Consider the following 14,904-nt stretch of genomic DNA (forward strand, 5'->3'; position numbering starts at 1 on the left):
TTAGTCCATGGCTATAGTGTGTTCTTATCTCAAGTGAGGCTGAAGTTCTTTCAAGAGAACTTGCGTTGTCTTCTGTATTTCAGGTTGCTTAAGAATTTGGGATAAAAGCAGTTTTGCTTTTTAATCATAAGCCTTTCAAAGTTTTACAAATGTAATCCAGTAGTATTTTGCTCTTTAGTCCTTTCTTATCAATTTGTCCATCACAGGACCTACCTTTTGTAAGCCATCCCTAATATCTCCCGTAATTTTGAGATTCTGCTGTTTTTCCCATGCTCTTTTCTCCTCTGAAGATATGTTTATCGCTTATTCTGGGCCAGGAATCTTAATTTTATTATTCAGTGGTGACAGTAAATTTCAACAGGTATCTATGTCTGACTCTGAAATTCGTATCTTTTTGGAATTTGCTTTGTTTTTGGCACATGAGCTATCTCATATTCTCAAATCATATTATTGTTGACATTTCCCTCCCTGTTGCTCCTGCAACTTTGTGAGCAACCCCCCCTTCCCCGACCATCAGGAACATCAGTGCACACTTCTAAGCTGGAGAAGTGTAAGGCATCATTGGCTTCTCTCGTTAGGAAGGGATCCTTCGGGTCACTCTCATCCCAGGTGTCTTCTAGTGGGAAAGACGACACCCACCAGTGGCTGAAGAGCACAAAAGCAGCTGCTCATAGGGCTTCACACTCATCCTCGGGCCCAGAGACTGAGCCAGTGAAGTCCTCCCAGCGAGGGAAACCCAAGGAGCAGCGAGAGAAGTCCAAAAAGAAAACCCATAAGACCAAGGAAATTGCAGCGGCGCCCACACCACCACTACCTACAAGCTCTGTGGCTGAGGATGGGGTAGAGAATGGCATCTGCTGAGGATCTAGATCTCACCAGACCCTCAGACACAATTGATATAGACTGCTCAATAAATAAATCAGTGGTAGCAGGTGGCTCTGAGGCGCAAACTGTCTCATTGAATGTTCTTTGCCTTTCCAGTCTCATGATGTTATCCTCCAGTGGAATTGCGGCTGTTTTTTCCACCACCTGGCTGAGTTACGGCAACTATTAAGCTTTACACCTGCTATCTGCATTGCCCTCCAGGAAACCTGGTTCCCAGAAATGTGGACCCCTGCCCTCCATGGGTATACGGGATATTACAGGTGGAGTTTGCATTTATGTACCAAATTCTGTCTGTAGTGAATATGGGCCCGTTCAAACCCCTCTTGAAGCTGTAGCTGTCAGAATAAGGATGATGCAGGAAATAACTGTCTGCAATGTATATCGTCCTCCAGATGGTGCAGTACCCCTGAATGTATTAGCTGCACTGATTGACCAACTCCCTAAACCTGTCCTACTTCTGGGAGGGTTTAATGCCCATAACCCCTTGTGGGGTGGTACCATGCTTACTGGCTGAGGCAGAGATGTCGAAACTTTACTGTGGCAGTTCGACCTCTCCCTCTTAAATACTGGCACTGCCACACATTTCAGTGTGACTCATGGTAGTTACTCTGCCATTGATTTATTAATTTGCAGCCCATGACTTCTCCCACTTATCCATTGGAGAGCACATGATGACCTGTGTGGTAGTGACCACTTTCCCATCTACCTGTCATTACCCAAGTGTCAGGCACACGGACGCCTGCCCAGATGGGCTTTGAACAAGGTGGGCTGGGAGAACTTTCACCTCTGCTGTCACGGTTGAATCTCTCCCACATGGTAACATCAATGTGAAGTTGAGCACGTGACTACCCCAATTGTTTCTGTGGCAGAAAACGGGATCCCTCGCTCTTTATGGCACCCGAGGCATAAGACAGTTCCTTAGTTGTCGCCAAAAGTCGCTGAAGCAATTGCGGAGTATCGGCATGGGTACCAGGCACCAATAGTTGACCCTGGTGTTATCATAAATGGCGAGTTATGTATCGACACAAATGCGATAGCTGAGCACTTTGCCCGAGCGCCTCGGCCGAGCCTCTGCGTTGGAGAATTACCCCCAGCCTTTCACACACTGAAACGGTGGCTGGAAGGGAATGTCCTCTCATTTACTACATGCTGCAGTGGGTCCTATAACCCTCCACTTACAGAGTGGGGGCTTCTCGGTGCCCTTGCACATTGCCCCGACACAGCCCCTGGACCTAATCACATCCACAGCCATATGATTAAACATCCCTCATCTGACTACCAGTGACATCTTCTCACTACCTTCAACTGGCTCTGGTGCTATAGTGTCTTTCGATGGCAATAGCGGGAGAGCATCGCCATTCCAGTGCTCACCCAGTAAAAACCCACTTGATGTGGATAGCTATCGGCCCATCAGCCTCACCAACATTCTTTGCTGGAATGTATGGTATGTCAGCGGGTGGGTTGTGTTGTGGAGTCATGTGGCTTCCTGGCTTCCTGTCAGGGCAGCTCCCGCCAGGGTCACTCTACCACTGATAGTTTTCTGTCCTCAGAGTCTGCCATCTAAACAGTCTCTTCCAGATGGCAACACCTAATTGCCTTCTTTTTTGACTTACGTAAAGCATACAACACGATTTGGCGACATCATATCCTTGCCACATTATACAAGCGCGGTCTCCGGGGACCACTCCCGATTTTTATCCAAAACTTCCTGTTGCTCCTTACTTTTCATGTCCAAGTTTGTGACTCCCATAGTTCCATCCGTATCCAGAAGAATGGAGTCCCATAGGGCTCTGTATTGAGTCTCTCTCTCTTTCTGGTATCCATCAGCAGCTGTTAGGCCCTCCATCTCACTTTCTCTGTATTCAGACAATTTCTGCATTTCGTACTGCTGCTCCAGCACTGTTGTAGCTGAGCGGCGCCTCCAGGGAGCCATCCAAAAGGCGCAGTCATGGGCTCTAGCCCACGGCTTCCAGTTTTCAGCTGCAAAGTCTTGTGCCATACACTTCTGTTAGAATTGTACCATTCATCCAGAACCCGCACTTTACCTTAATGAGAATCCACTCACTGTATTGGAGACGTACCAGTACCCAGGGCTGGTTTTCGACACTCGATTGACTTTGTTCACCTGAAGCAAAAGTGCTGGCAGGACCTCAATGCCCTCCGTTGCCTGAGCAGCACCAGTTGGGGAGCAGATCATTGTATGCTACTGCAGCTCTATAGAGCCCTTATCCAATCCTGAGTTGTCTATGGGAGTGTGGTTTATGGTTCTGCAGCGCCTTCAGCATTTCATTTACTCAACCCTGTGCATCACTGTGGGGTTCGATTAGTGACAGAAGCTTTTAGGACGAGTCCAGTGACCAGTGTACTGGTGGAGGCTGGTGTCCTTCCACCACAGATCATATGTGCGCAACTGCTTTCCAGTTACACAGCACACATCCGTAGTTCCCTTAAGCATCCGAATTACCATCTCCTTTTTCTGCCCTTTGCTGTCCATCAGCGCCCCAGATGGGGGCTTACAATTGTGGTTTGCATGCAGTCCTTTCTATCCGAACTGAAGTCCTTTCCTTTACCACCTCTACTCCTGGTCCGTTCATGTATGCCTCCATGGTGCATACATCAGTCACAGCTTCTTCTGGATCTTTGTCATGGCTCTAAGGACTCCATTGACCCCCACGACTCTGCCGTCACTTCCTCTCGATTCTTGACATGTTTGGAGCTCTAAACGGTTTACACTGACAGCTCAATGGCTGATGGCCATGCAGGCTTCGCATATGTTCATGGAGGACATTTTGAGCAGCACTCCTTGCCAGTCGGCTGCAATGTTTTCACTGCAGAGCTGGTGGCCATATCTTGTGCCCTTGAGTACATCTGTTCATGCCCTGGCGAGTCATTTCTCCTGTGTACATACTTATTGAGCAGCCTACAAGCTATCGACCAGTGCTACCCTCGCCACCATCTGGTAGTGGGTAGTGTCCATTCAGAAGTCCATTTATGCCCTGGTACAGTCCTGCCGTTCTGTGGTATTTGTGTGAACCCCAGGACATGTTGGAATCCCTGGCAATGAACTTGCGGACAGGCTGGCCAAACAGGTGATGTGGAAACTGCTTCTGGAGATAGGCATCTCAGAAGCTAACCAGCACTCTGTCTTACATCGCAGGGTTTTCCGGCTTTGGGAGGCAGAATGACATAACAGCGCACACAACATACTGCGTGTCATTAAGGAGACTATGAATGTGTGGAAATCTTCCATGCAAGCCTCTTGCAGGGAATGAGTTGTCCTCTGCCGGTTCTGTGCTGGCCATACGTGGCTAATGCGCGATTACCTATTCCATCGCGAGGACCCTCCTCAGTGTGTCATTGTGGCTCCCAAATGACAGTTGTCCACTTCTTGCTAGACTGCCCACTTTTACCTGCTCTGCAGCAGACTATTAACTTTCCCAGCACCCTGCCTTCAGAGACTGGCGACAATGCCTCCACAGCTGCTTTAGTTTCATGCTTTATCCATGACACTGGGTTTTATACTTCCATGTAGGTTTTAGCACATGTCCTTTGTCCCTTTGTGTCCTCCACCCTGGTGTTTGTTGGGTGGAGGTTTTAATGTGTTGCAGAATGGCTAGCTTTCCCTATTTATTCTTGGTTGGCCAGCCACTGTAATGTTCTTTTATGTTTTACTCTCTTCTGTTTCTAGCATCTCTATTCTTTTCTTGTCATCTTTTGTTCCTTTTAGTATTCGTCGCCTTCCCTTCGTTCTTGTGACTTCTCCTTTCTTTCTGTTTTGTGTCATATGTTTCATCCGTTTTATTCTCACACTTGTGGCATTGTTTAATTAGAAACAAGGGACTGATGACCTCGTGTTTTGGTCTCTTCTCTCACCTTTAAACCAGCCAACCAATCATATTGCACATTTTAATTTCCATTTCCCAGGCACTAGGTGTGACATTTAATAACTTTGACTTTCTTCATTGTAAGCTGTCACTTGAGAATGGCATATCAGTCAAAATTCCAGTTGTGAATAAACATGGTTAACAGCAGCTTAGGCAGAAAATGTTCTAATCTCCAGTCTGCATCAGTTTGAGGATAAAAATATAATAAAATTTTTCTGTTTTCCTCTGGCACTTCATTAGATACTTCTCAACATTGTTCTCAGGAGTGTTTTACTTTGTCTCCATTTTTATTGTTGTCCTGATTTATTGGTGCATGTGCATTAATTATTGTGTACCTCTCATTTATGCATTGAACTTAATGAAAACTTTGGTACTAATTCCAGTATAGATTTGCCATTTATGAATGCAGATCCTATTTCTAGAGTATTTTTGCAAATTTCTTCTCTGTGTTCTCCGAATGTGGTATTTCTTAATTTGTGAATCTGCTCTTTTGTGATGACAATTTTGTTGTCAGTTTACAATGTCTGACAATATTTTGAGTTAGCCAATGTTTATTAATGTTTGTATATTTAATGTTCCAAGCCTATGCTTAATTTTAGGTGTGAATTTTATGGTTGGGTTTAAGAGGACACTCCTCGCCTATGCTAATTGGTTTGGGCTCCCCAGAACACAAAGGCCCAAATATGTCCCTTTTGATGATGGGTTCATCTCTCAGCGACAGAAAATTTTACACAATGCATAAGTACATAACAGACGAAAGATGTTTTGGTCACCTTTTTTTAAGTGTCTAGTAGGAAGTGTGGTTACAACTGAATCAACAGCTTACAGCATTTTATGGACCAATTAGATGTTGGTGGGTGCTAATAGAATTTTATTTACTGTTTCATGAGTTGTAAATCACTGACCATTTCTTGAAATATTTCAGGTGGCAACCTCAACAAGATATGCGTGTGATAGTGCAAGGTAAGTTATCATTCAATTCACTGCAGAACTTTTTAAGAAATATAAATATTTATTTGCTAAATGATAAAGTACTTCAGATATAAAGTGCACTTAGTTAATTATTCTGTATTACCAATAAGAAACAACATTACAAGGAACTACGGTCAGTAATGCTCTTCTCTACAACGGCCATTATGTGACTTTTCCTAAATAAATAGAGCGAACTTCTAATATCCATACAGGAAAATAAAAGTTTAGGTAGAATGTCAGCAACTGCATTGTGCTTAATGCAGAACGTCACAGAAAATCATTGAAATTCAACAGATCCATTTTGATGGGCACAAGCTAATGTCATACTGCTGAAGAACAAGTGAGGAGAAAGATTCGGAGGCTATATATCCAAACATTGGAACCAAATCCCAGCCTTCTAGTTTAATGAATATAGTGTTGAATAGCTCTTTCAGTGCTGTGCCACAGTGGTGCTTAGGAATCACACAAGCTTGTAGTAGTGACAGTTCATGGGCTACCGTCAAGAAGCAGCTAAAGTAGTTGGTGCAAATTTCAGTAAAGTTGTGAAGACCTAGCTGTGACACAGAAACATAACATTGTGTCTACAATCAATGAGGATTCACCATAGTCGTAACTGAGGGCATCTGGAAACCATGAAGTCCACTTTTGAAAATCTGCCACAGAAAACTCCTCTAAGAGGAGTTATTGCAAGATCCATTGCCTATTTATTTTGAGACCCAGTGATGTTCAGCATTTCAGTAGCAAAACGAAAAGCCAGTGTTTCACTTGATCATGCTTATCAAATTTACACTAATTATCAAGTCCAGAGTGCAGGAATACAAGTATGTTTCCACACACACACACACACACACACACACACACACACACACACACACACACACACACACGCGCGCTCTGCTACCACAGGGCCCCAGCCTCTGCAGCATGTCTTTCCTTTCTGTGTACATGTCTGTCCTCCTGATATTCTTTCTACCTTTCCTTGAGGAACGTGTTTTGGATAGTTTCAGGAATGCTTTCTGAAGTTTTGATAACCTGGCATTTGTTTATTCTTTCTTTCTCTGTTCTCCATCTCACCTTCTGCTGCTTTGGTATTTGAGGTCTCTTTGTCTCTTCTTCCTCACTGTGTGTTCCTGAAGGCTGGCCCATGCATTAGACACACAACAGGTGACTAGGTAACACACAGTTCTGAGCCCCAGGTCAACAGATAGGGTTTGCACGCATTGTCCAGTACAGGCCAGGCCCAGAGAGGGGTGACTGCCTCCGCTGTTACCTCCTCAAATGCCAATTGCACCCTCTGTCAGAAGTTTCAAAGGTGTGACCTTAGGTGTGAACAGTCATTTACAGTGGGTGAATCCCCCTCTGAGGGGCCCCGAGTTGGATGGAGCATGCCATTGGAGATGTTGGCAATCATAAGGGATTTTTTTGAAATGACTCAAACACCATCTTAGCGTGTGTCTACTAAACATAAACAGGATGAGGCTAAAGATTTGATGACCCTCCCATTTGCATCTCGGTTTCTCTTACATTGCTTGTGGAGGTGTGCTGTTCACATTTTTAACCATCATTCTACAATGATACACCGTACTAGTTGTGAACAGTCATGTGTGCAGTGTTGTCATATTATTTGGGATACCATAAAAAGCAAGGTGGATGTAATTTATTAGTTTTTTTAAGAATTTTGCTCCCCCTTCCATTTTGTGGGGCAGTACTCATTGGTTCTTTGGTACCAAGCTCAATTCTCCAATTTCTGGTATGATCGTACTGTCACTGTAGATCCTATTGCTACCTCCAACACCTTGGGCCAATATTTTGCAGACATTTTAAGCTCCACCCACTATCACCTTGCCTTCCTCGCTTGGAAACAAGTAGGGTTGGTGTGGACGATACCCTCAGAATTATGAATGAATGTTACAATCTCGCTATTACCATGAGGGAGCTAGAGCATGTTCTCACTTCATCCAAATTATCTGCCCCAGAGCCAAACGGTGGTCACATTCAGATGATGTATGGTTCTCTTGTGGGTAAGCACCTTCTCCTTTGTAAGTACAATCATATTTGGGCAAGTGGCATGTTTCATAGATGCTGGCATGAAGCCACTGTTATACTCGTAACTAAGCCTAGTAAGGACAAATACCTTCTGTCTAGCTACTGCCCCATTTCTCTTACCAGTTGTGTTTACAAAGTGATTGAACGTGTGATACATAGGTGGCTGGTTTGGTGCCTTGAGTCTCACAAACTACTAAGGACTGCACATTTCTGTCTCCCTTTTGGTCAATGATTTTACAATCTGTTGCAGTTCTCCTTAAACTTGTCTCTTTGAGTGGAGTTTACAACACCATCTCTATTGTTTTTACTTGTGGAGCATGGACAGTGGCTTTCACCTTTCCACAGACTAACTCTTTTGTATAAACATTTGGCACTGCAATGAGTTTGTTGCATTATCTTTACACGTTGTGCCTATTGCTATTCTTTTCATTGAAAAAATGAAGTTTTGGGGGGCTCAAGCTTGATAACTCTCCTTGGTCGTCTAATGTGTCTTACCTGCCTGAACATTGTGCCCAGTTTCTCTGTGTCCTATGTGTCCTAAGCAGTACTCCCTGGGCAGCAGATCAGACCACCACCCTCTGTTTGTTGTGAACCCTTGCCCATTCAAGACTTGACTGTGAAAGTTTCATTTATTCCTGTGCATATCTGTTGATTATATCCTGCTTTAACACAATCCACCATCATGGAATATTGGCGTGATGTCCCACTCTGTAGATAAGGATGCCGTGTCTCCATCATGCCAATCAACTTGTCCTATTCCCACTTTTTCGATCACTCCCTTGCCTGGCAGTATGGGACATGCCCTTTTTCTCTGTTACTTTCTGGACTTCACATTTGGCTGCTGCTTTTGCAACTTAATTTCATGGTACCTGCTACATTGCTGATGGGTGTCAAACCTTCACCACATTGGGTTTATGTGGCAGCCCATGTTCATCTGGGATTTCATTTCCTTCAGTTTTATAAGTGGGATATACTGTAGGAAATACATAGTGGGAACTAATCATTGTCAAGGTACAAAATTTGTCGCAGGATTACTCTACACAAATTATACCGACTGGCAGTATCTTCACTGGTTAATTACTCAAAAAATTTATCATTATTTTGCATTATCACTTGTTCCTTCAAGAATCTTAGTAACCATGCATGCTATTGAATATTTGACTGTCATCCACAGTGCCTTTTGTTTTTTATCTCATATTTAAACATAGTAACTGGTGTGTACATAGTTCCGCGTACTCAGCACGAACACAACTTTCCCACTAGAGCACACACCGCTAATCACAACAGCGCAGGCACAGCGTTCATCTGTGTCCGCTATACGAGATGGTGCTGCCATAAAGATGGACCAAATCCTGTTTCTGCCGATCCGCATATTAATATTTAACGCAGCCAATGAGATTGCTGCTAACGTAGAACCTTTCCTCCTCGCGGATCACACTCGCACGGTGATACCTGAATGCACAAGGTATTATAACAAGTGTACAGACCTCTGATTAGTCAGCCTGCATTAGTCTGTAGTCAAGTTTCAGCCTGTGCCTAATAACATTACCATATTCCTGTACATAGCCATGAAGATAAATGAATACACACTTTGTCAAGTATCAGAGATATGTGAGAATAAGATTAACGTACCAAGACCAAAGGAACTTCAGATTGTCAATTGAAAACAGCATCCAGAATCAAGTTACGTAATGTTTATGCTTTTTATTATTTTAATTAATGTGTGTGAAAATTAATCAAGTTCTGTTTAAAGTTGGTCACCATCAATCTGCTACTCTAAGCATGCAAGTGGCATTTCTATCATCTGCCCTAATGGCAGAAGATAAACACGCCACGATAAGACCACAAGACATATTGCTCACACTCGCCTACTTCATTAGAGCGACAAGTCAAATAATCTGATGGTGTATGTACCGAAGGTCTTACAAACGTTACTGTGGTGTGCATACTGTATGTATCAGTGATGTTAGCTGTGCTTGTGTGTGTTTCCAAACCACTCAACAATGTAAATCACTATCCCCTGCTCATCTGTTGGAGGAAAGTAGTTGGGTTTTAATTTGGACCAATGTTCTTTTAGGATTAGAGTGAATGTCATTACATTGCAACTTCAAATGACGCAATTTTTGGGAAAAAAATTAGGCAGAGATATCATCAGAGGTATGAGTTGAAGCCCTTGTAGTGTCAAAGATCGTACAACACCTGGTTCCTATTAGTGAAGTGACAACACAGTTCTTCAGGTGGCGTTAAATCACCGAGTGATCTATATCCCCAACAACATCTAAAGTGACAGTGCCATGTTTCTTGTATTACCACATTCTCAGGCAATGTATCCTACATAAGCACACTGTAAAATCTCGTGATTTTAAGTTTTCTGACGAGTTTAAGTAGATTTATGTTTGTAATCCCTCTCTCCTGTGCCATTGCTGTGGGCCTAATTTTAATGTACAACCCAAGCCCTTTCCTGTATTTCAGATATAAGCTTTTTCTGATAGCGAAGGCCTCCACGATCATATTATGCCTTGTAGCTGCTTGTAATTGCTTTTCTGTTTTTTGAGCATTCTGTACTGCTTGAGATATGATAGCAGCTCCCCTAGCTAATGAAACCAGTGGCTAACAGCCCAGTAAATGAAGGTATTGTTGTTGTGGTCTTCAGTCCTGAGACTGGTTTGATGCAGCGCTCCATGCTACTCTATCCTGTGCAAGCTTCTTCATCTCCCAGTACCTACTGCAACCTACATCCTTCTGAATCTGCTTAGTGTACTCATCTCTCGGTCTCCCTCTACGATTTTTACCCTCCACACTGCCCTCCAATGCTAAATTTGTGATCCCTTGATGCCTCAAAACATGTGCTACTAACCGATCCCTTCTTCTAGTCAAGTTGTGCCACAAACTTCTCTTCTCCCCAATCCTATTCAATACCTCCTCATTAGTTACGTGATCTATCCACCTTATCTTCAGTATTCTTCTGTAGCACCACATTTCGAAAGCTTCTATTCTCTTCTTGTCCAAACTAGTTATCGTCCATGTTTCACTTCCATACATGGCTACACTCCAAACAAATATTTTCAGAAATGACTTCCTGACACTTAAATCTATATTCGATGTTAACAAATTTCTCTTCTTCAGAAACGCTTTCCTTGCCATTGCCAGTCTACATTTTATATCCTCTCTACTTCGACCATCATCAGTTATTTTACTTCCTAAATATCAAAACTCCTTTACTACTTTAAGTGTCTCATTTCCTAATCTAATTCCCTCAGCATCACCCGATTTAATTGGACTACATTCCATTATCCTCGTTTTGCTTTTGTTGATGTTCATCTTATATCCTCCTTTCAAGACACTGTCCATTCCGTTCAACTGCTCTTCCAAGTCCTTTGCCGTCTCTGACAGAATTACAATGTCATCGGCGAACCTCAAAGTTTTTACTTCGTCTCCATGAATTTTAATACCTACTCCAAATTTTTCTTTTGTTTCCTTTACTGCTTGCTCAATATACAGATTGAATAACATCGGGGAGAGGCTACAACCCTGTCTCACTCCTTTCCCAACCACTGCTTCCCTTTCATGCCCCTCGACTCTTATGACTGCCATCTGGTTTCTGTACAAATTGTAAATAGCCTTTCGCTCCCTGTATTTTACCCCTGCCACCTTTAGAATTTGAAAGAGACTATTCCAGTCAACATTGTCAAAAGCTTTCTCTATGTCTACAAATGCTAGAAACGTAGGTTTGCCTTTTCTTAATCTTTCTTCTAAGATAAGTCGTAAGGTCAGTATTGCCTCACGTGTTCCAACATTTTGACGGAATCCAAACTGATCCTCCCCGAGGTCCGCATCTACCAGTTTTTCCATTCGTCTGTAAAGAATTCGCGTTAGTATTTTGCAGCTGTGACTTATTAAACTGATAGTTCGGTAATTTTCACATCTGTCAGCACCTGCTTTCTTTGGGATTGGAATTATTATATTCTTCTTGAAGTCTGAGGGTATTTCGCCTGTCTCATACATCTTGCTCACCAGCTGGTAGAGTTTTGTCATGACTGGCTCTCCCAAGGCCGTCAGTAGTTCTAATGGAATGTTGTCTACTCCGGGGGCCTTGTTCCGACTCAGATCTTTCAGTGCTCTGTCAAACTCTTCACTCAATATCGTATCACCCATTTCGTCTTCATCTACATCCTCTTCCATTTCCATAATATTGTCCTCAAGTACATCACCCTTGTATAAACCTTCTATGTACTCCTTCCACCTTTCTGCCTTCCCTTCTTTGCTTAGAACTGGGTTGCCATCTGAGCTCTTGATATTCATACACGTGGTTCTCTTCTCTCCAAAGGTCTCTTTAATTTTCCTGTAGGCAGTATCTATCTTACCCCTAGTGAGATAAGCCTCTACATCCTTACATTTATCCTCTAGCCATCCCTGTTTAGCCATTTTGCACTTCCTCTCGATCTCATTTTTGAGACGTTTGTATTCCTTTTTGCCTGCTTCATTTACTGCCTTTTTATATTTTCTCCTTTCATAAATAAAATTCAATATTTCTTCTGTTACCCAAGGATTTCTAGCAGCCTTCTATCAGTTTTTCCATTCATCTGTAAAGAATTCACGTTAGTATTTTGCAGCTGTGACTTATTAAACTAATAGTTCGGTAATTTCCACATCTGTCAACAAATGCTTTTTTTGGGATTGGAATTATTATATTCTTCTTGAAGTCTGAGGGTATTTCACCTGTCTCGTACATCTTGCTCACCAGATGGGAGAGTTTTTTCAGGACTGGCTCTCCCAAAGCTGTCAGTAGTTCTAACGGAATGTTGTCTACTCCCAGGGCCTTGCTTCGACTCAAGTCTTTCAGTGCTCTCTCAAACTCTTCACGCAGTATCGTATCTCCCATTTCATCTTCATCTACATCCTCTTCCATTTCCATAACATTGTCCTCAAGTACATAGCCCTTGTAAAGACCCTCTATATACTCCTTCCACCTTTCCGCTTTCCCTTCTTTGCTTAAGACCGGGTTTCCATCGGAGCTTTTGATATTCATACAAGTGGCTCTCTTCTCTCGAAAGGTCTCTCTAACTTTCATGTAGGCGGTATCTATCTTACCCCTAGTGAGATAAGTCTCTACATCCTTACATTTGTCCTCTAGCCATCCCTGCTTAGCCATTCTGCACTTTCTGTTTATCTCATTATTGAGTTGTTTGTTTTCCTTTTAGCCTGCCTAATTTACTGCATTTTTATATTTTCTCCTTTCATCAATTAAATTCAGCATCTCTTCTGTTACTCAAGGATTTCTACTAGCCCTCATCTTTTTACCTACTTTATCCTCTGCTGCCTTCACTACTTCATCCCTCAGAGCTACCCATTCTTCTTCTACTGTGTTTCTTTCCCCTATTCCTGTCAATTGTTCCCTTATGCTCTCCCTGAAACTCTGTACAACCTCTGGTTCTTTCAGTTTATCCAGGTCCCATCTCCTTAATTTCCCACATTTTTGCAGTTCCTTCAGTTTTAATCTACAGGTCATAACCCATAGATTGTGGCCAGAGTCCACATCTGCCCCTGGAAATGTCTTACAACTTAAAACCTGGTTCCTAAATCTCTGTCTTACCATTATATAATCTATCTGATACCTTTTAGTATCTCCAGGGTTCTTCCACGTATACAACCTTCTTTCATGATTCTTAAACCAAGTGTTACCTATGACTAAGTTGTGCTCTGTACAAAATTCTACTAGGCGGCTTCCTCTTTCATTTCTTAGCCCCAATCCATATTCACCTACTATGTTTCCTTCTCTCCCTTTTCCTACACTCGAATTCCAGTCACCCATTACTATTAAATTTTCGTCTCCCTTCACTATCTGAATAATTTCTTTTATTTCATCGTACATTTCTTCAATTTCTTCGTCATCTGCAGAGCTAGTTGGCGTATAAACTTGTACTACTGTAGTAGGTGTGGGCTTCGTATCTATCTTGGCCACAATAATGCGTTCACTATGCTGTTTGTAGTAGCTTACCCGTATTCCTATTTTCCTATTCATTATTAAACCTACTCCTGCATTACCCCTATTTGATTTTGTGTTTATAACCCTGTAATCACCTGACCAGAAGTTTTGTTCCTCCTGCCACCGAACTTCACTAATTCCCACTATATCTAACTTTAACCTATCCATTTCCCTTTTTAAATTTTCTAACCTACCTGCCCGATTAAGGGATCTGACATTCCACGCTCCGATCCGTAGAACGCCAGTTTTCTTTCTCCTGATAACGACATCCTCCTGAGTAGTCCCCGCCCAGAGATCCGAATGGGGGACTATTTTACCTCCGGAATATTTTACCCAAGAGGATGCCATCATCATTTAATCATACAGTAAAGCTGCATGTCCTCGGGAAAAATTATGGCTGTAGTTTCCCCTTGCTTTCAGCCGTTCCCAGTACCAGCACAGCAACGCCGTTTTGGTTAATGTTGCAAGGCCAGATCAGTCAATCATCCAGACTGTTGCCCCTGCAACTACTGAAAAGGCTGCTGCCCCTCTTCAGGAACCACACGTTTGTCTGGCCTCTCATCAGATACCCCTCCGTTGTGGTTGCACCTACGGTACGGCCATCTGTATCGCTGAGGCACGCAAGCCTCCCCACCAACGGCAAGGTCCATGGTTCATGGGGGGAGGAATGAAGGTATTAGAAACAGAATTATTCCACCAGATGTTATTGGAGTACCCTGGGTGCTTTAAAACATTGTTTCCTTCCTTCTTTCTGCCCCAACGCACCTTTTGTCACTGTCACCACTGATTTGATGCAATTTTTTTAAACATCCCATAGGTTTTTCTTCTTCATTAGTGTGTGACGAGCTGCATTCATTATTGCTTGAAGGTTAGTCCAGTACCCTATTTAAGTTGGGCACACATTGTCTTATCTACCACAAATACAGCAATAGGTTGTCCTTAATGAATGTCCTTTCTTTGACATGCCTGTGCAGCCTTATTAATGAATATTTGGTGTGCAACATTGTGATATTCGTTTGTAGTGGAGGCAATGTTGTGCTCTTTGCATACATTGTCCAATACATTAGACTTTCTCTCCATAACTTATGTGCTATTTCAATTTTGTTCCAGATCCAAAGAAATTGTATCCAC

At 42.7% G+C, this 14,904-nt stretch overlaps 1 protein-coding gene across 4 annotated transcripts in view; it reads left to right on the forward strand.

Moving 5' to 3' along the window:
* Positions 1–14,904, forward strand: part of LOC126295202 (zinc finger protein 737-like) — a 186,517-nt gene that overhangs the window by 79,302 nt on the left and 92,311 nt on the right. For all 4 annotated transcript variants that reach the window (XM_049987515.1, XM_049987518.1, XM_049987517.1 and 1 more), the window contains exon 4: positions 5,695–5,732. In XM_049987515.1, coding sequence (XP_049843472.1) covers positions 5,695–5,732 — 38 coding nt within the window. The remainder of the gene's footprint in view (positions 1–5,694; positions 5,733–14,904) is intronic.

Source organism: Schistocerca gregaria, chromosome 11 (assembly GCF_023897955.1).
Source record: "Schistocerca gregaria isolate iqSchGreg1 chromosome 11, iqSchGreg1.2, whole genome shotgun sequence".
Taxonomy (NCBI): Eukaryota; Metazoa; Arthropoda; class Insecta; order Orthoptera; family Acrididae; genus Schistocerca; species Schistocerca gregaria.